This window comes from Gigantopelta aegis, chromosome 4 (genome assembly GCF_016097555.1).
Source record: "Gigantopelta aegis isolate Gae_Host chromosome 4, Gae_host_genome, whole genome shotgun sequence".
Lineage (NCBI taxonomy): Eukaryota > Metazoa > Mollusca > Gastropoda > Neomphalida > Peltospiridae > Gigantopelta > Gigantopelta aegis.
Window position 1 is genome coordinate 35,371,207 of NC_054702.1, and position 26,060 is coordinate 35,397,266.

Here is a 26,060-nt window from a genome sequence, read left to right on the forward strand (position 1 = left end):
TATGTCAAAGAATGATTTCAGAGCCACAACTCTGACATTGTTCATATGCAGATCAATATGGTATACCCCTACCCCTACAATTTTCCCTCACATTCATGCTACCCCACCCCAATCCTACTCTCCAAGTGATATTTTTAATGTCATTTTTTTAAATTGTGTTTTACTTCTTCTTATTTAGTTCCAATGGAGAGCACCAAAAGGGAGTTAACCTGTTGAAACAGGCTCTCGACCTTGACCCTCACTACTCAGAAGCTCTTCTGAGCCTTGGTAAAATAATGATGGATCTACACCGCTGGTCTGAAGCAGAACAGTATTTCAAGGCGGCCATAACAGAGAAACCAGATTTTGCCAAAGCTTACAATTTTTATGGAGTGTATCACTTTAAACAAGGTACGATATAAGATTAAGAGAGGAACAAGATGGGTGGAATATTTATTATCCATATGGGCAGTGAGATGCGGGTGAATATATTTTCTATCTTTCTGCTGACGTCATGACGTTAGTTTGGTGACGTCATGATGTTAGTTTGGTGACGTCAACGGTTTCCTCGACTGTCAAGTCTCTCGTTGCTTTTCTTTTGTGACGTCATCAGTTTCCTCAGACTTTCACGTCTTGTATATTATATAGTTTGTGTCATGTAAGAAGTTTAAAGTTTAAGTTTCTAAACTATTTACACTATGGGTAATAAATACAATAACCCACTCAATATTCGGAATTACAGATTATCTGTCCCTCGTGAAATTAAATGTTGTCAATCACTCACTAAACATTAATTTCACTCGGGACAGATAATCCGTAATTCCTCATAACTCGTAAGTTATTGTCTATATATGCATTACCGTAGACATAAAACTGATCTTATTCTGATCTGTGTACTACATAAAATTATGTTAAGCAGTATTACTGGAAAAATACCTTCTGCATTTAAACAGATAACATTTTTAAGTCTTCAAAATGTAACTCAATTACACAATCTTGGAAAATATTTGATCCCATCTACCAAACGCAGAGAACTAGCTAATTAATTCTATACTGTGTCCATCCTGAAATTGTTCTTTCACTTTTGTCATTGTTCCCAACCAATTACCACATCTTTTATTAATTAGTATAGACGCAATACCATGTTACATGTATATTTACACGTTTATCTGATGTCGCTGGGTTTTTTGTTGTAATTATGTAAATTTATTATGTAAAATTATGTTTATGCCTATAGGCAATTGCTTTGGCAAATTAAATATGCTCATAAAAAAAAAAAAAATCTGGAACAAAATTATTTGTAACCATACAGGTAGGGGCGGGACGTAGCCCAGTGGTACAGCGCTCACTCGATGTGTGGTCAGTCTGGGATCGATCCCCGTTGGTGGGCCCATTGGGCTATTTCTCGTTCCAGCCAGTGCACCATGACTGGTATATCAAAGGCCGTGGAATGTACTACCCTGTCTGTGGGATGGTGCATATAAAAGATCCTTTGCTGCTAATTGAAAAAGAGTAGCCCATGAAGTGGTGACAGCGAGTTTCCTCTCTTATTATCTGTGTGGTCCTTAACCATATGTTTGACGCCATATAACCGTAAATAAAATGTGTTGAGTGCGTCATTAAATAAAACATTCCTTTCTTTCTTTCCATACAGGTAATTACCAGGATGCAGTGACGTGTTATCGGCAAGCCTACACCATCGATCAGTCCGATATACTCGCTATGGCCAATGCTGCTGACAGTCTAAAACAGCTGGGCAAAACAAGTGAAGCTGAAAAACTTCTTAGACAGTAAGTTTCATATTTAATGAAGTAAATTCACCAAATTCAGCATTAATTCATATTTGGCAATTTAGCAAATGACAATCGCTCCAACCACGACTGGTACCTCAAAGGCCGTGGTATGTGCTATCTTGTCTATGGTATGGTGCATATAAAATATCTCTTGCTACTAATGGAAAAATGTAGTGGGTTTCCTCTCTAAGACTATATATCAAAATTACCTAATGTTTGATATCCAGTAGTCGATGATTAATATAACAATGTGCTCTAGTCACAGTAGTGGTGTCATTAAACAAAACAAAGTCTTTTTTTAGCAATTGATAACTTAAAAACCTTGTAATCTTCTTAAGATTATAAATTTTACGGTCCACCAGAGAATTCTTTGCAAATATGATTTTGTATATATATTCATGAATTTATTAGTAAAGTACTTCTTAAATTTTGGTCTTGATAATTTAGCTAACATCAGCTGACTTTCCCACATACTAGGTACAGCACGATCTTTGATGTCATTGTGTTGGCAGTTGTTATCCCTTGGCAATTGTAATCCAATCTACAGCTGTCCCACAGCATTCCTAGATCTGCTACAGCCATAAATACAATAACCCGCTCATAAATCACAGCTTTTGTGAGGCCATTGTGTGGCCTTATGGACCTGTTAACCATGTTTTGTTCTCTTTATTAACAGGGTTTATGGTAGACATTCTCATCTTTTCAGAGCACTTTCTATCAGACCAGACCCTAAAGTGGTCGACCAGCTTGGAATGATGTACTTTCATGCCGGCAAGAAGGCTGAGTCACTCGCAGTGTATGAAGAAATGATTGACAGATCATCAAACAACACTGATGCCCTTTTACATTATGTAAGTTTGTCGTATATTCACTCGATCAAATCACATAGAAAGACTGGGTCACAGATTGATTTTTTTTGGTGTGTTTTTAATTAGTCATTTCTAAAATCAGCCTAACCATTAAATTTTAATCGTAAAAATGTTATTTAGAACACTATATATGCAATTGAAAATATGTTTAATTTAAACTTTAGCTTGTGTATTGATGATCTCACCCTAATGCAAAAACTCTTAAGAAGCTGAGTTCATCTAAATAACCAGTATAGCGAAAAGGCAAGGAATATTTTAGTACATTGTTTGTACCAGTGACAATAAGTGGTCAAACATGATAGTTACAATTGGTCTAGGATGTTAGAAAAGAAACCCACAGCTGTTAATTAGCAATATATTTGACCTAATGCAGCTTTTGATATACTGTCCCAGCCATGGATTATTGGTTGCAGAGGAAATGTGACATAGAACAATGAGAATTTGGTGAAAGATTAACAATAAACAATAGCTGACTTGCTGTTTTTCTTTCCTCATTAAAATATTTTCTAATTTAATCATTTGTTTTCTTCTGAATATTGTAAATCCTGACACTGCCATATTTGTTTTTTGGGTTAATAAACTTTACTTAATAAATAAATAAATGAATGAATTTTGTAAATATTTTTACATGTATATTTTACCAACCGATATGAGTAATGTCATAGTATTTTTATTTATTTATTTTATGTTATTATGCCCAGAAACAAGAGCAATGTCAAGGTTGGGGGCCTCGAATCATTACTGTACAATTGTATGCTGTATACAATATTTTAAACATTATTATTTACAATTGTTTGTACTACAGTGAAACCTCTCAAAACCGGACCCTCTGTAAACCAGAATTCCCTCAAAACCGGACATTTTTCACGGTCCTTTTTTAAATATCTGTGCAGAAAAGAACCCATCTAAACCGAATACCTCTTAAAACCAGACTTTTTACTTCGTCCCAAGGGTGTCTAGTTTAGAGGGGTTTCACTGTATATGAAATATGATTAACTTGTTTTTGTGTAATATAAAAATAAGACTAATCTGAAAGTATGCTTGCCACCCCACTACAGGCGAACGTGCTGATCAGCATGCAGGAGCTGGGGAAGGCGGAGAGTCTCGTTCACAGAATCCTGGCCGACTCGCCCGGCAACGTGGATGCACTCAGAGTGGCGGCCGTCATATATGGAATCAGATCAAAACCAAAAGTGGTAGGTTAAAGTTTGTTTTGTTTAATGACATCACTAAAAGCACATAAATTTATTAATCATTGGCTATTGGATTTCCAGCATTAGATAATTATAACATTTAGTCTTAGAGGAAATTTATTTTTCCATTAGAAGGAAGGCTTCTATTATACATTGTATCCACCTTCCCATAGACAGGACAGCATATACCATGCCTTTGCTATATCAGTACCAGTATATCAGTAGGCACAGTAGACGGGATGTAGCTTAGTGGTACAGTGCTCGCCTGATGCGTGATAGATCTAGGATCGAATCCTGTCGGTGGGTCCATTGGGCTATTTCTCGTTCCAGCCAGTGCTCCACAACTGGTGTAAGAAAGGCCATGGTATGTTCTATCCTGTCTATGGGATGGTGCATATAAAATATCCCTTACTGCTAAGCTCATGAAGTGGTGACAGCAGGTTTTCTCTCTCAATATCTGTGTGGTCCTTAACCATATGTCCGACGCCATATAACTGTAAATAAATGTGTTGAGTGCATCGTTAAATTAAACATTTCCTTCCTTTCTTCTTCCACCATGTGGGTTGCTATTCACTGAATAAAACCAGTTAAGTTTAGAAAAGTAAAGAATGTCTTGAAAATGTTTGAGTTAATTTTAATGTAGCTTTTTTTTTTTAATATTGTAGGCAATTGCATATCTGGAAGAAGCAATCCAACAATGTAAACTCCTGCAGAGAGGAAAGAGTTTTCTGGCCGATATGAAGTATGACCTTGCCAACCACTACAAGGACCTACAGCAGTATGACCAGGCTCTGATGGTAAACATCATTTGAAGATAAATTCATTTTAGTAATTTTCTCCAAAAGAGGGCTTTTTGTTATACTTTCTATGTAAAACATATCAAGTCTACAATGGGTGATCTTAAGTTGAAATACGTAAAGTAAATAAAGGACAGAATTTCAAAAAACAAGTATGAAGATCAGAACATAATGCCTTGAACTGAGTAATGATAGTATTAGTAGTTTTTTGTATAAAATGGTGTTTATCAGTTTATGTGCCTGAACCTTTCATTTATTTTATCTTTAGTCCATCCCATCCTTCAAGAAAAATGTAGTTTTTTTGTAAATAATTTCAGTTTGTTTTGACGTAAGAAAAAAAGTAAAAGTGTTTTGGAAATAACAAAAAATTACTAATTGTGTGTGCAATTTAGAAAATAATCGGCTCAGAAATAAATAGCTTGTAGTAAATTCCATAGTATGAAAAAAGGCATTCCCTGTGGAAAGGACTAATTTACTTTTTATAAGCTAAAGATAAAGTTTGTTTTGTTTAACAAGTTTGTTTTGTTTAACGACACCACTAGAGTACATTGATTTATTAATCATAGGCTACTGGATGTCTTTTATAAGCATTCATATATACCACACATCTCTACGTATTGCAGGAAATTGTCATTGGTTGTATACAGACTTCCTTAGTGAAGTACAGACTGAATAAAAATTCAAAAGCAAAGAAAAATTCCAAATGTCATACAGCTTAATGTAAATGGCAGTTGGTTGTGAGTTGCACTCATTATGATAACTATTGCAATTATTCTGGCTTGTGACAATGATCTACAATGGGAACTTACAGGTTACACTATTTTACTTCTGTGCAGTCTATACAGATAACTTATGATCAAGTTGAATTTAGTTAAACCCTATTTAATTCAATATGGAAATTATTTTCTTTCTTTACAGCTGTACACTGAAGCTCTTCAACTAAATCCAGCAAAATCAAAAGCTCATTTAAACCTTGGAGCAATATACCATTTGAAGGTTTGTAATTATGTCATTTTGAAAGTTAACCAACTTTAAAACCAGTTCCTAAAGGAAGAGAAAGAAATATTTTTTCTTTGGCATCCCATGACATTATTAAACTCGAACCAGTCCAACCGGAGGGGACCATAGGTTTCATCTCCATCCGTCTGTCTGTTTTTCTGTTTGTCTGTCCATCTGTCCCACATATAGTTTTCACAATGCCTTCATATATTGAGCAGAAAGTTTGTGTATAGTTTTATCATATACTTTTACAGATCAAGTTTGACGTTCATGACAATTTACCCATTTTTGACAGAGTTATGGCCCTTGGACTTAGAAGCTACAATTTGTTTTTCCAGACTTTCTTTTACCCAATGCCTTCAGATATTGAGCTGAAATTGTATGTATAGATTTATCATATACTATTACAGATCAAGTTTGACTTTCATGACAATTTACCCATTTTTCACAGTTATAGTCCTTGAACTTAGGAGAACGAAAATTTGTTTAGCTCGGTGGGGGACATGTATTGCTTTAGCAGTACTCTCAGAATGCTTGTTTAAATCAAAGCTAATTCCAACAATAATAAAACATTAAATGGGTGGCTTAGTTTGCTAATATTTGAATTTGCATAAAATATTAATACAGTGAAACCCCTCTAAACCGGACACCCTTGGGACCAAGTAAAATGTCCCATTTTTAGAGGTATCCGGTTTAGAGAGGTTAAGTTCTTTACTGATTTTCTAAAAAGGACCATGAACAAAATGTCCAGATTTTAGGGAATTCCAGTTTATAAAGGGTCCAGTTTTGAGAGGTTTTACTGTAGTATTCTTATAAAAATTATGTCTAACAGTGTATGTATATTAATTAATTAATATTTTACTTGATTTTCAGGGACAATTTTCAAAGGCACGCAAACATTACGAAATAGTTCTGAAAGTGGATCCTAATGATGACTTAGTCAGAGATAATCTAGTCAAACTGACAAGACTTGAGAAACAAAAAAATGGCAAGAGAGGATGAAAAAAATATAGAACATGATGGGTTTTTTTCACATTGTGAATAAGTCATTATCATTGGCTGATCTAGAGGTGCATCACAGATGCCTGAGCCTCACCTTTCAGTTTAAGAGTTTGAAATGAAACATGTCCATTTTATCTGGATATTTCCAGAGAGCATACATCCCTTGTGAGTTCTCTTTAAAAGATACACTACAGATATACACTAAAGACAATCATTGGTGGAATGGTCAAGAATGAGTTTATAAAAACTTGATCAAAAATGCTTGGATCCTCCATGCAGAATGGAATGAATGAATGAATGAATGTTTCACAATACCCCAGTACGAAAATACATTGTCTATTAAGTATCTGTACAGAATGGATTCAGTGCATTGTTAAATCATTGTTAATAGTTGCATGTTGAATGTTTTAAGAATTGTTTTCCCTAAATATTCTAAAATGTAAATTTCATAACAACCACCTCAGATGTTACAACATAATACAAATAATTAGTGGTTTGCAATACATTTTATGATTAATGTCAATAACACAAAACAAGCTTTTCAAGGTTAATAGTAATTTTGCTAAATTCAAACAATATATTTGAGCAATTTATCCTTATTTGAGAACTGGTTTGTCTGTCAATGCTGTTCAGTGTTTACTTTGACTGAATGCTTTATAATGGCTGCCTGTTCCATGTACAACAGTTCAACAGTATTTATCAGGCTGGTCCTGACTTGAGTTTATATATATTTTTTTATGATAAACAGTAATATGGATTATGGATTAATGATGGAACATGATTTATTATGATGGCAGTAGTTATTGTCGTTCACTTGTATTATTTTGTTCACTAATTGTTAACCTACACCTGACATTAAGAATGTCATGTGATGTTTTATCACACTGGAATGTGCAAGAATTTACTCTTTGGTGAATTTTTCATTCATCACAGAACATCCATAAAAGAACTTCATCTGTGACAATTGATCAGCCGAAGATATAAATGTATAGTATTTGTCTTTAATATTGATATTGTTCAGAATAAGATGCAGAGCCGGTTTATCCTAGTAGCACATGTAGCACGTGCTACAGGCCCCGCGCTTCAGGTGACCCTGCAGTGATGTGTACATTTATTTTCCCAGGTAAATTTTGCCCTCTCCCCTGAGGGGGTTGCAAAGTATATATCCTGGGAAGGTAGCCCCACTGTTATTTGTGCTACAGGCCACACAGATCCTTAAACTGGCTCCGAGTATCAGTGGCAGACACAATTCTTAAGGCTTAGGCTATGTTGAGCCTAGTTTGAGTACTAGCCACACCCAGCCACTCTAAAAAAGGTTACTCTTAATAATAAATAGTTTTTACTACCCAGTAATAAATATTAACTGTTACTGGTACTTACATGTGGTGTTATACCACACAAAAATATAGACACAAAACAAAATCAGTAATTATGTGTGACGGGTGCCACCGGTGGGGCAAGATGTGCTCATCTTGTGAACATCTGAAATCATCACTGTTATGACAGTGATTCATGAGTGCATGTCATCACAACTCTACTTATTCTAATGAATATTCTGTCCGGTGCTAGTTTTCATTTAGTAAACTTGTTTGGGAATGGCAGTTCTCTTTGTGACTGTGCTGGAGGGGTGAAATCTCCAGTAAAGGATTTCCTCAGGAGTGGCTGTCATCCACTATTTTGCCAAATGCCTATTCGACCCTACATTGTGTCGAGATTTGGCCCTAATCGTGTATTATGGTTCTGTCATTCAGATGTAGTGCCCTCAACTCTTTCCAGGTAGAGATGTGAAAGTATTGGTACCTTTACTTTGGAGTGGTTCAGCCTGAAGGATATAGTCGAGCTGATGAGTTTGTTTGTTTTCTTTAATGATACCACCGGAGCACATCAATTAATTAATTAATCATTGGCTTTTGGATGTCAAACATTTGGTAATTCTGACTTGTAGTCATCAGAGGAAACCTGCTAAATTTTTTCTAATGCAGCAAGGGATCTTTTATATGCACTTTCCCACAGTCGAGCTGATGAATGATAGGGCTTATGTCCAAGGTAGGTGGAGCCGGATGGCTAGAACCTTCTTGTTCTTGGGTTAGCCCTTAAAAGGACTTTCTTATGTTTAAGTGCCATTTTCTGTGGAGCCCTTATAAGGGCTTTTTATGTTTGGCACCCAGTGGATCAATATAATGTGTTTTTATAATACAAGTAGGAAGAATGTGTCAGCAGTGTCCTTTATAGAACGATGGTTGTTTTACAGGTTAACTATATACAGGATGCAGTCAGTTCACAATGTTTTCTTGGTAGAGAAGAAAACTAACAATGTAAAAAATTTCAATGATAAGTATAATAGACTAAATGATAATGACAGTCACTGTGGAATATATTATTATATATTATTTATAAACATTAAGTATTATTGTTAGTATTTTGCACAATGTTTTTATGTTTATTATATTGTATTTTTCATATACTCAAAAGTAATGTATGTGTTTGTATATATAAATGTATTGTTATGTTACAAGTAAAGTCGTGTTCTCAAAATATGCGTGTGATATCATAAATAATACTTTAAATAAAGAATGCTATTTTTATAAAAATCGATTGTGTGCTCTGTATATGTCCAATATTTAATTAGTTTATTTATTCATATACTGAAGTGTAATGTTCTTATGTCAAACGGTAATCAAAACAAAAGTAATTAATGTATATGGGAAGGGGAAGGGGAAGGGGAAGAGAGAGAGAGAAGGAGAGAGAGAGAGAGAGAGAGAGAGAGAGAGAGAGAGAGAGAGAGAGAGAGAGAGAGAGGGTCCCTAATTATTTAATTGATTTACAAACATATCAACTGGCTGAATACAGGATTTAGCTGTACCATTTTAAAACAGAAGCACGATATTGTATATGTCCACTACCCGTTCAATCGGAAGGGACTATAGGTTTCATCCCCGTCCTTCTGTCTGTCTGTCTGTATGTCCATCCGTCTGTCCCACATATAGTTTTCCGGATGTCCCCCCCCCCCCCAACTTTCCCACAATGCCTTGAGATATTGAGCTAGAATTTTGTGTATGTGTATGTACTGTTACAGTTCGACTGTCATGACGATTAACCTGTTTTTTTTTTTTATAGTGTTATAGCTCTTGAACTTTGTTTTCAGGACCTTTTTTGCCTTTTTGCCTCAAGATATCGAGCTGAAATTTTGTGTATAGCTTTATTATGTTCTTTTACATATAAAGTTTGTCTGTCATAGCAATTCACGCATTTTTTTCACAGAATTATGACCCTTATACTTAGGCGATATGCAAATTCGTTTTCCGTATTTTGTGTGTGTGTGCAATGCCCGAAGACACTGAGATAAAAAAAATTATATACCTTTATCATGCACTGTTACAGATCAAGTTCGACTTTCATAGACTTTCATGGCGATTAACCCATTTTTGATAGTGTTGATTATGCGAAAAATTGTTTTCCGGACTTTTGTTTGTGCAATGTCTCAATTTTTTTTATAGCTTTATCATGTTCTGTTACATATCAAGTTTGACCTTGATAGCAATTTACGCATTTTTCACAGAGTTATGGCCCTTAAACTTGAGCAATATGGAAAAAAAAAATCCCGACTTTTTGTTTTGCTCGAAGATACTAAGATAAAATTTTGTATATAGCTTTATCATATATTGTTACAGACCAAGTTTAACTTTTATGGCGGTTTACCCATTTTTGACAGACTTATGACCCCTGAATTTGGGAGATACGAAAATGTGCTGTGTCCGGTAGTACTCTCAGAATGTTTGTTGGTTAGTATTTATAAAAGTATAAATCACAGATGTCACTACATCTGCTTAAGCTGGCTTAAAAGTCCATTGTTCCCCGAAATTATTTTTAAAAAGAGCTGTATCATAGTTGCATAATGACCAAAATTATTTGTTAATTTTTGTTTTAAAATGTAAAGATTATATCTTGAAGAGCATATTCCTCAAAATTGTAATCATTAAAATTCAGTTGCTAAAGGAGTTTGTTTTATAATTAGCAAATCTTTAGACGAGGACTGACATGTTAAGTGTGTACATGTTTCCAAGCCATAATAAGTGGATGATGAAGAATTTGTCTTAAACAGAATTTCTGGGGAAACCACCGTTTACACCCAGTGACAGCAGATTACAGTATCGATATTCAGGAGTTAGTTATGCAAAGATATGTTTAAAAAAAGCGAAATGTGGCATTTGTGACTATGACAATGCCCTTTAATGTAACGAAGGACGCGGGACGTAGCCCAGTGGCAAAGCGCTCGCTTGATGCACGGTCGGTGTAGGATCGATCTTTTTCTGTGGGCCCATTGGGCTATTTCTCGTTCCAACCAGTACACACCGACTAGTATATCAAAGGCCGTGGTATGTGCTAGCCTGTCTCTGGGATGGTGCATATTAAAGATCCCTTGCTACTAATGGAAAAATGTAGCGTGTTTCCTCTCTATGACTGTGTTGAAATGACCATATATTTGATATCCAATAGCCGATGATTAATAAATCATTGTGCTCTAGTGGTATCATTGAACAACACAAACAATTCTTTAATACAAAAAGGGCAATTTGAATTGACCCAGAATGTATCTTTTAGTATCTAGAATTGAAAATGGTTCAGCAGAAACATATACTCGGGTAGAGTGAAATATTTTGCAATCAATATTGATCATTACTTTTGTAAATATAATACTTTTTTTTCCAGGAAATTAATACGGAATAAGGTAGATAAATGACGGCATTATCACATTCTTTCATACATTAATACTAACCAATTTACTAATTCAACATGATCAAATAACGTAAATAGTTTTTACCCCATTAATTTGAAATAAAAGAAAAACAGTTGAAACGATCTCTTTTGTTTTCTAGGCATAGTGCTAAATTGAGATTCGTACCTCAGTTTAAAAAAAGAAGTCAAATGCTATTATTTGGACCAATCCAAGCAGTTAAAACAAAATAGGAATGATATTACCGTTAATTTATTAATGCTGTGTTAAGATGGTGGGTTATAATGATTAATTACCACGTAACACTTTGCAGCGAAATCATCTTCGTTATTAATATCATAGAGAGGAATATAACTACGCGCTTTCCTTTTCCTTCCCACCACAACTCTCTGATTAGGCCCCGCCCTTTCAGCGATAACAGGCGAAACGGCTGCCAATCGAAGTTTAAGTTCCATTCCTAGTATAATTGGATTGAATGTATTTGGCACTGGACGTTTATCTGGAAGCGCTGCAATCCTTCTTTTGATACCCTGAAAATGAAATAAAATAAATAAAATAAAATAATATATATATATAATTTAAAAACCCCTCCCGAAACCACCCAGATTTTATTACACACTAGCAATACTATGCAGGCACGGATTCAGGACTTTTTGTGATCAGGTCAGGTCAGGTCATAGGGCTTTACGTGCACATTCAGAACAAGCTGTTGTAGCGCACGCCTGTCCTGGGCGCAAAAGCCGGCCTCGGCCGGCTCCTCCACCCAGGACAGGAAAGGTGGGGGGGGGGGGGGGGAGAGAGAGAGAGGAGGGACCGCCTGCACTGGCAGGTGCAAGGGAGCACCAGCAGCCCGACCAAGGTCGGTAGCAGGCGGGCGTTTTGTGGGGAGTCCAAAACTACTTATACATGAGAACAAATAGAAATCGACAAAAACAACATCAAAAGCGTTTTGCGCTTACAAATAAGCACTTTAAAATGAGAGAAAATAAATTTGGATGTGACCCCCTGAAACACCCCCTGGATCCGCGTTTGCTATGGGGCATCGGAATGTGGATGTAGTATAAGGGGTAACCCCAAAGGTGGATTGGGGGGGGGGGATGGGGGGCAGAGACCCGGCCCCCTAACAGTTATAATTTTATTATATACTAGTATTAATTTCCATTTTTTTACGATCCTCAGCCAAACCTCCTCCAAAGTTCCCTTGGCATTCCTCCTGATGTCACTGGGATTTTCTGGATGGATTTTCTGGATCCGCCACTGAACCCCTCCACATAGTTTCTACACTCCATGTAGAGTATTACAAAAATTCTTACTTAGAAAAGTCTACTCTAAAATTTAACCTTCGACAAACCTGGTAATTCAAGAAATTTCATGTCCTATGGCAATTATTGAAAAGAAGTGTCCGAAACGATAACACTTTTTAAATTCTATTATCTATACATAGGTTAATACACATTCGTCCCGGAGTCCGGACACTTTCTCTGAATTCGCCATTCAGCTGGGATTAATCCCCGTCGGTGGGCTCATTGGGCTATCTCTCGTTCTAGCCAGTGCATCACAACTGGTATATCAGAGGCCGTGACATGTGTTTTCCTGTCTGTGGGAAAGTGCATATAAACGATCCCTTGCTGCCTTAAGAAAAATGTAGCGGGTTTCCTCTGTTGACTACAAGTCTGAATTACCAAATGTTTGACTTCCAATAGCCGATGATTAATTAATCAATGTGCTCTAGTGGTGTCGTTAAATAAAACAAACTTCGCCATTCAGAGATCCTGCCAAGCACAGATAAAAATAGTAACCAGTACGTGTTCAGGAGGACGAACGTTCGTGAACAGTTTGACTGGTTTCTATCGTATTCTGTCCTATCACATAACATGCATCTAACTTTGCTGTCTATCGAGAGACTCCTAGACATACTTCTATTCCATTCAATGTGGACACGTCACTTGATTTCTGGCTCATATTATTCAACTTGCCATAAGATCCGCAGATCCGTCAAAATAAATTTTGAAAAGGTAAGGTTTTTTGTGTGTGTTCTAATAATGACTTACTCTTGATATTTCTGCCAGATCAATAGCATTGCTCATCGTTACAAGAATTTCATCTACTTCCACAGGGGAGTCGAACCATTGCTCCAGAAGCCAATGCGGCAAAAACTGTGGAAATGTTAAGTAGTCAGGTGGGTGTTTTTCGTTAACTAGGTACTGGTATGCATCAAAGACAGAATCCTTGACATCAGACGAGGGAGACCCTTCGTACGAGCACGCAGTAATTTGGTTCATAATGACCAAGTTAGCATAAAGTGAATGGCTTAATTATACTGATGAAGTAACAGTATTGCCAGGTGACGTCATGTCATTGTACTGTGGTCAAATGACGTACTTCAGTGTATGTATAATAAATAGAGGAGGATAAACGAGTTACCAGTTATTATAAAATTTATGTCCCGAGTGAAATAATTTTCACGAGGGACATAATATTGTTTATTACACATCTAAATACCTGTTCCAATCAACTTATTTAAATTTTAGCACACGCTCGAACAGTAATCTCCAATATTGTACATAATGTTTTATTGGACGTTTGTCTTGTGTAGGTTTAAAATTGTTGAAACAGTCTCAGGATTAGGTTCCAAGGATTTATTGACCTGGGAGTGGCACTCTACTCCAATCCAGAACCCCCCCCCCCCCCCCACACACACACATACACACACCCAACACATAGTGCCGATATAACGTACTCTTACTGGCCGTAGCTAGCGGGAACGTATGCATTGCCTTCGGGTCGCTGTATCTAATCAGATACTTACACTCTACTCTTTAAAGCCGCACACCCTAGTTCCATCCAGCGAAAATAAATTATAATTTGGTTAATCTACAAACCTGTAACACACTTAGATCACGTTTTTATCAAATGGAGTGAAAAAGCAGGTTTTATATCGATAAATACCATGGGAATCCCATGTCCCAATTGCTTGAAATAATTTTGAAAGTTAGTATTCTGATGTCACCGGTAGATGTCGCTCGAAGCACAACAGTGCCTACGTCACGACAAATTTCACAGAGTGCGCACATACTTGGGGTGCGTTCTTTTCATCTCTCCTGGACATGTTCCAACTGTTCTGTCCTGGTTGTATCCCTCTCCAGATATCGTAAAACTTAGCAAAATTATTGGTTTTAAGGGTTTGTAACGTTTTGTATTGAGACACTTACTTGTCTGAACTTTATTGTTACTGAAAATGTTCACGAATTGTGAAGAAAAATCTCACAAATGAACAACAACAAATCGGATGTTGATTACGCGAACCGTGCACGAGAAAACAAACCGAACCAAAATGATAACGGTCACGTGGTATACCAACGTCTGTGACATTGAAATGGAAATATCCCGTCTAAAAATAGATTAGACCTTGTCTGCTCAACGTTTTTTTTCTCAAACGTGCGTGCGTTTTTAAGAAATACGAAAAATGCATTTTGTGGTATTACAAAAACCAGGATTACCAGGATTACCAAAAAACACTTCAGGTGAATGGAAATGTATATTCTAAATAATAAAAGGTTTGTAAAGTGCAATTTTATTTGTGAAAAAATGGGTTTAATAGCGAAAAACAACGCCGTAATGGTTAACAACTAGCCGTAACTAGGGTGTGTCCCTTTAATGTATAATAACGAAGATCCCGTTTGTTTTGCTTAACACCTTGTTTAAAGGAATAGACCATAGTTTTTAAACACTAAGGCGTATTTTTAACCTAGACTCTAGTTTCAGCCCGTAAAAATGGACACTAAGTTTGGTTAATTGACAAACCTGTAACACATTTGGATACAACAGAGAGAAACAAGTCTGTGACGCTGTAATACCCTTAAAATAGACTAAAACGCGACTCCATAACCGCTACTTATCAGACTCACGTGCTTTTTTTAAAATATGAAAAATGCATTTTGTGGTATTAGAAACACGAAGATGACCAGAAAATCTTCGGTTGTACGGAAATGGATAATCTAAATAATAAAATATAAGTAATGTTTGATTTTAGTGGTCATAAACGGCTCTAATAGTGAGAAATATGCTGTAGTGTTTAAAAACTAGGGCCTGTCACTTTAATTAATTGTCGACCATTGGATGTCAAACATTTGATAATTCTGACACATTAGTCTTCAGAGGAAACTCACCTCATGTCTTCATTAGCAGCAAGGTACCGTTTATATGCACTTCCCAAAGACACACCGGTCTTGGTGGCGTCGTGGTAGGCCATCGGTCTACAGGCTGGTAGGTACTGGGTTCGGATCCCAGTCGAGGCATGGGATTTTTAATCCAGATACCGACTCCAAACCCTGAGTGAGTGCTCCGCAAGGCTCAATGGGTAGGTGTAAACCACTTGCACCGACAGTGATCCATAACTGGTTCAACAAAGGCCATGGTTTGTGCTATCCTGCCTTTGGGAAGCGCAAATAAAAGATCCCTTGCTGCTAATCGGAAGAGTAGCCCATGTAGTGGCGACAGCGGGTTTCCTCTCAAAATCTGTGTGGTCCTTAACCATATGTCTGACGCCATATAACCGTAAATAAAATGGTTTGAGTGCGTCGTTAAATAAAACATTTCTTTCTTTCCCAAAGACAGGACAGCACACACCACGACAGAACACTTGCGTTGTATCTTGTAACACCACATTTATAGTCCGTTTGCGTCAAAAGGGAACCGACGAATTGACATATGTAATAAATAATGCTAAAATTCATACTACAACATTTAAAAAACCCCCCAAAAACCTGTAATTTGAACTAAAACTGTTTCTCAACAAATTACCATAAAATAGGATAGATTAAATTTCATTTTTAATAGAGGGAGGCAGGCAAAATCTGAAACGGGCAAAGTAAGTAATTACACACCAGGGCCCAGTTGTTCAAACTACATGTATTGTTAAATTTAATGTTCGGTATTCGACCCGAAAATAGTATTCGATAGAAATGACGAGCGAATATTCGAATATTTTTTTTATTTTTTATATATAACACCAAGACATTACAAAACGTAACAAAGAGGAGAATGCAAATACATGACAAGAACACTCATCAAGGCAGAATCATATCTATAGTTTACAATGACAACCGAGTATGTAATAAAAATAGGTAAAATGTGCGAAGGAGAAACATCAATTCACAAATTCACAAGACTAAAAACAAATATATAAAACTAAATAAAGCAAGGTTTTTCAATAATGGTGCATTACACAAAAACAATATGCCTTTCAGGGCCCCGTTCCATGAAGCGATCTTAGCCCTAAGATTACCGTAAGCGCATAGCTACCCTATGCACTTAAGTTGATCTTAGGGCTAAGGTCGCTTCGTGGAACGGGGACCTGTTCTATAATATTTATACACATGTATATATATTTACTTCTGCTGTTGTCAATATTTTGATTTTTACAATTGAATAAATAACGGTGTTCATCTCCAGTGTCAGTATTACAAAGTTTACACAACATGTTATGTTAAACCATCTACCATTTCTAGTGGTAATGTTAAATTTGACGTAGACAATTTATGCAGTATATATTTTGGTACGATAATCTCATCAAATATAAGAAACCGTTTAGAGTCATTTTCCCCATCCAACCTAAAACCTCCAGATATTCGAATACTTAAAAATACTAATCGAATATTTCCAACAGTAAATTAGCAAGCGAGTATTCGAATATTCGGACAAAACACTAGTTAACTTATTCCTGGTTTACAAATATAAATATAAACTTGTGGTTTGATTGTGTATGGATTATGGTATCCTTGGTTGTTCTAAACAGAGCCGGTTTATCCTAGTAGTACGTGCTACGGGACCCGCGCTTCAGCGGCCCCCGCGGTGATGTGTACGTTTATTTTACCCAGGTCATTTTCGCCTTCTCCCCGAGGGGCTTGCAAAATATATATCATGGGAAGGGGGAAACGTTGTTATTTGTGCTACAGACCCCGCGAATCCTTAAACCGGCTCTGTTTCTAAATCAAGTTTCAACATATGTTTCCAGTTATTATTCAGTCATTCGGTTTGAACATTCCACCGGTTAACCCATCTGAAGTTTGAACAACTGGCCCTAGGCTCCGTGTTTATAAACGTACTTAAATCAACGTACGTAGGCCTGTGGCTACATGCAAATGCATCGTCACTCATTGGCGTATCCAGGCGGTGTATGGGGGGCATTCACCCCCACCCGCTAATCACACATCTTTTCCCCGACCACGTTATATTTTCCTGTCGCCCCATAAAATGACTCGTAAACAGTGCTGTTGCCCTCTCCCCCATTGTTAAATCTTGGCTACACCAGTGTTGTCACGTAGACCGCCTGAAGAAAACGGCTAAATGATAACTACCTTATATCGCTAATAATGTTATTGATCTAAAATATTGCCGATTAAAGAATGCAGGCGCGGGTCCAAAATTTTGTGAAGGGGGTTCATATGGGGTGTTGTTAAACATTCATTCATTCTTTCATTCATTCATTCATTCATTCATTCAGTCATTCTTTAAAATAAGTGAAACAATTATCCTGAACGGGGGAGGGGGTGTTCCCAGACCCCCTCGACTACCCTCTGGATCCGGACCTGGAATGGTTCCGCATGGTAGTTAATAATATGTCATGGTTTTTAATATTATAAATGTGTGTTGATAAAGGGCAATTCCTATAACATTCGTTGTATCCAGTTTGTCACCTATCCAGGTAATGGACTAACCGAGGCAAACACTGTATTAAACGGGTACAGGTAGGCAGCCTTTTGTTAAATTCTTGCCTGTCAGCATGTAGTTCAGAGCGCTGATCTAGATCATCGCGTGTTGGCTACACTGTATTTACCTTCTGTCTGCACCATATCAGCGGCATTACAGCGTGGAATACATCAGGTATGCTGATCATTTAATACTTTTAGGCTTTTATATATGCTCTTTCTATTTTTCGTAATGATGTTTCACAACTTAACATTGATTTAAACTGTGATCCTGAAACTAAAACAGAATGTTAAACTGTTATTTCCTAACATGCTCTGTGAAGCGAGAAAAACAACAAATTCGAAGAAAATAACGCATCGAGGTTAGGTGAGGTAAGGTCATAGATTTGAACGTGCACATTCAGAACAAGCTGTTGTAGCACACGTCTGTCATGGGCGCAGGTGTCGACTTTCGCCGGCCCTTCCGTCCAGGACAAAGAAGAAGAAGAAGGTTTTGGGTGGGTGGGATATGGGGTAGTCCGCGCTGGCATGTGCAAGGTAGCACAAGCAGCCTGATCAGTCGGTAGCGGGCGAGGGTTGGTTTTGGTGCTATTGAATTTGCAAATGTCACATAGGATTCACGAGCGTAGGAAGGTGTCAAAACGTGTGTGTGCATGGTGTGTGTGTGGATGGAGGGTGGGGGTGGGGGAACACACACACACACACACACACACACACACACACACGATCTATCTATGATATATATATATATATATATATATATATATATATATATACACACACACACACACACACACACATGATGTATCTATCGATCTATATAAATATATATAAAAAATCGCTGCAGCTTCAAAGTGGGGTGGGGGGTGGGGTGGAGGTGAGGCACATGCCCCCTTTGCCTCCTCCCTTTCCTACGCCAGTGGGATTAAAGCCAAATAGAAAATGTTGCGTAATAATGATTTCTTGAAGGTAATTTTGACGCATAATTTAGAATGGTTCATCAAAATTGAAAATGGACCTAATTAGTTGATTTGACTGAGTTGATCGAAAAGAGGCTCACTTGCTGGAACCTTCGCATCGAGGTTAGTTAAGGCTCATATAGACTGGATGCGGCGCGTGCGTGCGTTCTGACAAAAATGAAATAAAATTTAAATACATTAGTTTTAATGAGAGCGTTTAGACGGGATGGGATGCATGCGATCTTTGCGTCTGTAAAAAGAATGTAGCCAGCCGCAATGAAATAATCGTATATGATTGCATCAGACGCAACAGTCGGACAGAACATACGCGCTGCATCCAGTCTTTACGAGCCTTTATTTGGTGCTTTCTTTGATTCTGTGTCAGTTTATGTTGACCAGTATCATGCGGTTACTTGCTAGATTATCTGCCAATAAAATTATATCGATGGGAAACTACTGTATTTGAAATGATAAATGTTCAAATAATACACAAATTATCACGTTTGCTCGACGTCATTTTCGCAATATGTCCATTTACTAAAAATTATTTTGACATGCATAGGCGTATAGGTTCCCATTTTTGTAGGGGGGGGGGGGGGGGGAGGGGGAGGGGGCAGGTTGAATTTGGCCCGAATTAAATAAAAAATGCCCGAATCGTAATAACAACTTTTATTCATATTGGCATTATTGTCAAATTGTTACACATGGTTGCAAAAGAATCACTACACATTTTCATATGGATTACAACTAATTTTACGGGTAGAATGATGAAAATACATGGTGAAAAGGTCTCAGCTTGCCCGAATATCTATCGTTTTCGCCCGAATTTGAGGATTTCTTCAGCACTAGGCACTTGCCCCCACCCCCACCCGTCTCGTACGTTTATGGTGACATGTATGACACACATTGCATATAAATGACCCTTAAATTACATTAAATATATCGTGAAATGTATTCTATACAACCGGCATTGGTGGTGTCGTGGTTAAGCCATCTGACATAAGGATGGTAGGTATTGGGTTCGCAGCCCGATACCGGCTCCCACTCAGAGCGAGTTTTAACGTCTCATTGGGTAGGACCACTACACCCTCTTCTCTCTCACTAACAACTAACCCTCTGTCCTGGACAGACAGCCCAGATAGCTGAGGTGCGTGCCCAGGGCAGCGTGCTTGAACCTCAATTGGATATAAGCACGAAAATAAGCTGAAATGAATGAATATATTACTCAAAGTTTTGTAGTTTAATAAATATTAATTTTGTCTACAGCCCAAATGTATATTTCTGTCACCTGGGGTATTGTGAAACTGACGATAAGCAATCGTTATGATTTGTGTATTACAGATGAATTCAAATGGCCTTCTGACGAATAGATTTTAATCGCGTTTTATCTAAATAATAACCGCGTGACATTGTTCAACATGAATCAGAACCAGAACAAAGAAAACGGTAAATAACTAAAAAGTAGTGTCGTAAATAGAATAAAACTGATTTTCGTCCATTATTTCTTTCATATTAAACTGACGGGTAAATATTTTGTAAATATCTATGTAATGATACTCTACCTAATATAGCATTTACTTGTTTGGGCTCTCATTGATGTACAAGGTGGTGTTTTACTCTTGAATTTAAAAGAAAGATGTCAATAAACAGGTGATTTGTGCATTTTATTGGAACAGACTATAAATGTTTTTGACATGCGTCAGTTTCGTTTACCCTTAAACAAACTTTTAATTTAAAACTGCAAGTTAACTGAGTATTTTGAATTGCAGCATAAATTATTAATTATTAGTCTTTATAAATTAAATTATAAAAGTATAGTCTTTAAATTTTAAAGCAAAATGTAATTTAAAAAATTTATTTGCAATAGCTGTCATTATGCAACTTGGAGATAGCTCCTTTAATACATAGCACCTTTAATACCAGTATAATAGATCACACACTCAAAATGGTTCTTGACAATTTTGCTCAAAAGTTACTTAGAAATGTCTACAAATATTTTTTTTGGAAAGGGATAGGGATAAACCGTCATCAGAGACGGTTCCACACATATTACAACAGCAATGAAATTGACACATGTCGATAAAAATGTGTTATAGTCTGTTCGAATAAAATGCAAAAATCACCTGTTTACTGACATCTTTCTTTTACTTTCAAGAGTAAACACCATCTTGTACATCAATGAGAGCCCAAACAAGTAAATGCTATATTAGGTAGAGTATCATTACATAGATATTTACAAAATATTTACCTGTCAGTTTAATATGAAAGACATAATCGACGAAAATCAGTTTTATTCTATTTCCGACACTACTTTTAACCTCGATGCGTTAGTGTTTTGTTTTCCCCTCGCTTCAGAGCTCGCAATATCCGGTGTACTATGAAACATGGTGGACTGGTTCCAGATGTAGTCAATCGGTCTAACGTGAAGCTTGCCTGAACCGCTTTTGGATATTGCCACGTAAATAAAGTAACAGTAACATTAATGTGAAGCACATGAGCAATTCCTCAAAGCTCGTTCCACGAGTGTTTTTTTTGCGAACAGAATAATAAATAATGAGTATATAAAACTATATTCATTTATAAATTATTGTTTTAAAACCCTAATTAGATATCATACTATTTGCCATTCTTATTTGAAACGCGTTATATTTGCTTAATATGAGATAAAAACACATTTCAGTGTGCATTTTGCTCCGATAAATGAAAATAAGTTCGAAAGTAATTTATTTGTAAAAGATAATTACAATAATTGCTCTCATGTGTCATGGATACTTTGCAATTATGTGTATGGATTCCAATGTTAGGCATTTGAACAGTTACCTTAGTCGCCGTAATTGTGAGCAATTCTAAACGTGCTTCAAAGTTGTTTTTGTTTTAGATAGTTACGCAGTATATATATATCTATCTATCTATCTATCTATCTATCTCTATATATATATCTCTATATATATCTCTCTATATATCTATACACACACACACACACACACACACACACACACACACACACACACATATATATATATATATATATATATATATATATATATATATACAGTACTATATGTAGTAATCTATTTTCTAAAGTCAAACTTTTCCTTTGAACTTTGATGGTTATCTTTATTTCTTTATTTCAGAACCTGATAAAACCATGAATACTCCAATACTGCTGTTGTTAACTGCATGTGTGGTATCTAATGTCAAGGCAGCCAACATCCTCTTGTTTCCTGGTTTGATGGCTCCCAGCATCTGCAATGAAATGAGAGGCTTTGGAGAAGAGTTAATAAACAGAGGCCATAAAGTTACATTCTACCTATCAAGTAAATTCGATCGCTCGTTTATGTCCAATTCGAAAATAAGATTCTTAGAATTTCGTTTTTCAAAACGTGATAAAGAGGTGATTGACGGTGTTACAAAAGAATTGTCAGATGGTGTATTTAGCAACCAATCGGGGAGTATCTGGAAATTAATGTCAACGTTTCCCACGATGTTGAACACCATTTGTGACGCTGTATTTGCAGACAAAGATGGGCTGGACATGTTGAAAGCGGAACAGTTTGATCTGGTTGTTGTTGAAACAATTTTCTTTACCAAGTGTTTGTGTTTCCTGCCTCGTTATTTGAACGTGCCCTACGTTGGTGTTGCTTCCACCGTAGACGGGAGAGATGGCGGATTACCCTTTCAAGCACTTGCATCTCCACATATAATGTCTACATTTTCGGACTCGATGTCCTTTTTGGAACGGTTGAAAAACGTAGCAATGCATTTGGTGATGTATGTGTTTAGGCCATATGTTCTTCCAACTACTGATCCTGCGACATACGATCCATCTCTTGCTGGACTTGATGCAGAAGATTTGGTACGGAATGCTGTTCTGTATCTTGAGAATTCAGACCATGTTGTAGACTATCCTAAAGCTCTTATGCCAAATTTTGTGCAAGTTGGGGGTCTAACAGCAAGTCCAGCAGGGAAACTTCCTAAAGATTTGGAAACGTTCATCTCTGAAGCCACCGATGGGGTCGTTGTGGTTTCGTTTGGAAGCATTCTTCGTGAAGCCCCAAAAGAAATGATGAACAAGTTAATGACGGCATTTTCGCAACTGAAACAGCGAGTGTTATTCAAAACCGACAGAGACTTTGTTGAAGGCAATATAAAATCGGTGAAATGGATTCCGCAAAATGACGTCCTGGGACACCCGAAGGTCAAACTGTTCATTTCACACTGCGGTAAAAATAGTTTCTTTGAAGGGGTCTACCATGGCGTGCCCATCATATGCACTCCACTAAATGGCGATGCCTATTCCACAGCCAGTAAAGTTGTAAATAAACAGATTGGCTTATCACTGGATCTTAAGACGGCTTCAGCAAGTGACATTGTAAAGACTGTCAACACTGTACTCACAAATACGATTTACGGTGATAATATGAGAAGAACTTCGCTGCTGCTAAGAGACAGACCGGAAACGCCCACTGCACGTGCTGCATCTGCCATTGAGCACGTGCTGAAATATGGTGGAGAACATTTGCGAGCTCCATCTCGTAACCTACCGTTAATGTCTTATGTGTATGCCGACTTGTGGTTGATTATATTCAGTGTCATCATTGGTATTCTGTATGTCTTAGTAAAGCTCGCTAGGTGCATATGCTGTAGAAAACGCAGTGCGATTGCCAAAACAAAGTCAGACTAGTTTCATACCAGTCTTCGCACATATAATAGACCCTATAGACGTACATACTAATACACTAAAAAAAAATAAGCAACTGCGAACTTTTCCCTACTTTTAATTCGAACAATTCAGGGTAACTGAAGAATATTATAACTTAATTTACTGTATTTGGAGCACAAAGAACTTTTAGTAGCTGTGTTTGATTACGTCATCCACATTAGCAAACGATGGTCAGTTTTTTTGAAGGTGCATTCTTTTTGAAAATAATTCTAAAATTGTACCAGTTGTGAAGGTGATACTTGTTAATTGATTACTTGAGATGACTTAGCATATATATCGGTTTTTTTTTATAGGTGGCTTTTTGTGTGTTGATTGACCATAAATGGTTAGACACGGAATGTGTTTAGTTAGGACGATTTCTTAGATCATGGACTGTCTGTCTGTTGCTTCTAAAGACTGGGTACCGCTATAGCAGACACCCGTCGATCAATGGTTTGATCAAGAGCACAATAATGCCCTGGACAGCTGGTTCTGCTGACACGAATCTAAATAAGGATCTTTGGAAGCATCTGGAGAGACAGCAATTTTGTTTGATTTTTCGAAGCGAAGTGTTTTCCCTGTAGCGTTAACAGCGATATAAAAATCGTTGGCTACTGGTTGGGACGAGAATAAAACCATTAGTAGTAAGGGATCTGTTATATGCACCATCCCACAGACAGTAGCCTATAACACATACCACTGCCTTTGATATACCAGTCATGGTGCACCGTCTGAAACAAGAAATCGCCCAATGGGCCCACCAACGGGGATCGATCCTAGACCAATTGCGCATCAAGCGAGCGCTTTACCACTGGGCTACGTCCCGCCCATACACAATTAACAAAAAAAAAAAAAAACAAAAAAAACAAATAGGGGACAAACCCCCCCCCCCCCCCCCCAAAAAAAAAAACCCCAAACAAAAACAAAAACCCCAGAAGGGAAAAAACTGTAACGTTTTGTGCGCTTGTTCATAGTGTTTAATTTGTTTTTCAAGTGTTACTGTTTCTTATTTAATCAGGTATAATATTGAATGGTGCCAAACCAATACCGGCGCAATGCTGTCTGGCATCTTGGACAAACTTACAGATAGTGATGTGCGCACAAAACTAATCTAAAATAAAGCTAGCGCATTTTCCTACTTACTTAATGCATTTACAGGTACGCCCGTCCTATGCACACTATCTGACACTGTCATTTGCTCAGCACAGTACAGGCGGGTATCGTTTTAAATATTTGTATTCATATTAAGCTTTTGGCATTACACAATCATCATTTAGCACGTCACTTATATAATTATTGTTTAGAAGTGTACACATACTACCATTATTTGTAAATGTATCATATTGGTACCAACAAAATTACTTTCAAATGTTTATTTCAGAGAATGAAGGGACATATCTATACATGATATTTATATAGTTTAGGTTGCCTGTTGAATACAGTTATGGGATATATGATGCAATTATCTGCATCATCAGTTTTGAGATATCCTTGTCAGCAAAACACTGTGTTCTTTTCAGCTAAATACTTGTGTGAAGTGTAAAGGGTTTGGCAGGAGGACATTTCCCCTCCTGTGCTTTCTTGTGGTGTCCATAAATGGACATAATATTTATATATTAGTGTGTGTTTGCCTACTTTTATTTGGGTTGTTTACGAAAAAAAAAAGAGAAATGTTTTATTTAACGATGCACTCAACACATTTTATTTATGGTTATATGGTGTCAGACATATGGTTAAAGACCACACAGATATTGAGAGAGGAAACCCGCTGTCAAGACTTCATGGGCTACTCTTTTCGATTAGCAGCAAGGGATCTTTTATATGCACCATGCCGCAGACAGGGTGGTACATACCATGGCCTTTGATATACCAGTAGTGGTGCACTGGCTGGAACGAGAAATAGCCCAATGGGCCCAGCGACAGTGATCGATCCCAGACCGACCGCACATCGAACGAGCGCTTTACCACTGGGCTACATCCCGCCCCTGGGTTGTTTACGAAGGAAGGAAATGTTTTATTTAACGATGCACTCAACACATTTTATTTATGGTTATATTGTGTCGGACATATGGTTAAGGACCACACAGATATCGAGGGAGGAAACCCGCTGTCGCCACTTCATTGATTACTCTTTTCGATTAGCAGCAAGGGATCTTTTATATGCACTGTCCCATAGACAGGATAGCACATACCATGGCCTTTGATGTACCAGTCATGGTGCACTGGCTGGAGTGAAAAATAGCCCAATGGGCCTACTGACGGGATCGATACCAAACCGACCGCGCATCAAGTTTACTGGTGCACCCATTTACTAAGTAAGAA

At 37.2% G+C, this 26,060-nt stretch overlaps 3 protein-coding genes across 4 annotated transcripts in view; 2 read left to right on the plus strand and 1 right to left on the minus strand.

Annotated features, from left to right (window-relative positions):
* Positions 1-9,223, plus strand: part of LOC121370468 (protein O-mannosyl-transferase TMTC1-like) — a 57,708-nt gene extending 48,485 nt beyond the window's left edge. Inside the window, exons 12-18 of the mRNA XM_041495719.1 lie at positions 179-390; positions 1,634-1,769; positions 2,479-2,623; positions 3,700-3,837; positions 4,500-4,631; positions 5,550-5,627; positions 6,504-9,223. Coding sequence (XP_041351653.1) covers positions 179-390; positions 1,634-1,769; positions 2,479-2,623; positions 3,700-3,837; positions 4,500-4,631; positions 5,550-5,627; positions 6,504-6,632 — 970 coding nt within the window. The 3' untranslated portion in view covers positions 6,633-9,223. The remainder of the gene's footprint in view (positions 1-178; positions 391-1,633; positions 1,770-2,478; positions 2,624-3,699; positions 3,838-4,499; positions 4,632-5,549; positions 5,628-6,503) is intronic.
* A 2,380-nt stretch (positions 9,224-11,603) lies between these two features.
* On the minus strand, positions 11,604-13,720 carry LOC121372197. Its single transcript, XM_041498482.1, has 2 exons — positions 13,419-13,720; positions 11,604-11,897 (listed from the first exon to the last, which is right to left on the minus strand). Exons 1-2 carry the CDS (start codon positions 13,647-13,649, stop codon positions 11,634-11,636), a joined length of 495 nt encoding a protein of 164 aa, XP_041354416.1. The 5' UTR covers positions 13,650-13,720; the 3' UTR covers positions 11,604-11,633.
* Positions 13,721-18,145: 4,425 nt separating this feature from the next.
* LOC121372035 (UDP-glucuronosyltransferase 2B20-like) lies at positions 18,146-24,049 on the plus strand. Of its 2 annotated transcripts, none has more exons than XM_041498277.1 (2): positions 18,146-18,252; positions 22,171-24,049. In XM_041498277.1, the coding sequence occupies exon 2, from the start codon at positions 22,185-22,187 to the stop codon at positions 23,718-23,720; it is 1,536 nt and encodes a 511-aa protein (XP_041354211.1). In that variant the 5' UTR covers positions 18,146-18,252; positions 22,171-22,184; the 3' UTR covers positions 23,721-24,049. The 2 variants fall into 2 exon arrangements, with proteins under 2 accessions (XP_041354211.1, XP_041354212.1); XM_041498278.1 differs by lacking the exon at positions 18,146-18,252 and adding an exon at positions 21,388-21,494.
* The last annotated feature ends 2,011 nt before the right edge of the window (positions 24,050-26,060 follow it).

Coding starts and splice junctions, on each gene's coding strand:
- LOC121372197 (XM_041498482.1), bottom strand. CDS start 13,649: ATGAACCAAATTACTGCGTGCTCGTACGAAGGGTCTCCCTCGTCTGAT. Junction 11,898..13,418: donor ATCTGGCAGAAATATCAAGA/GTAAGTCATTAT, acceptor TTTCATTTTCAG/GGTATCAAAAGAAGGATTGC.
- LOC121372035 (XM_041498277.1), top strand. CDS start 22,185: ATGAATACTCCAATACTGCTGTTGTTAACTGCATGTGTGGTATCTAAT.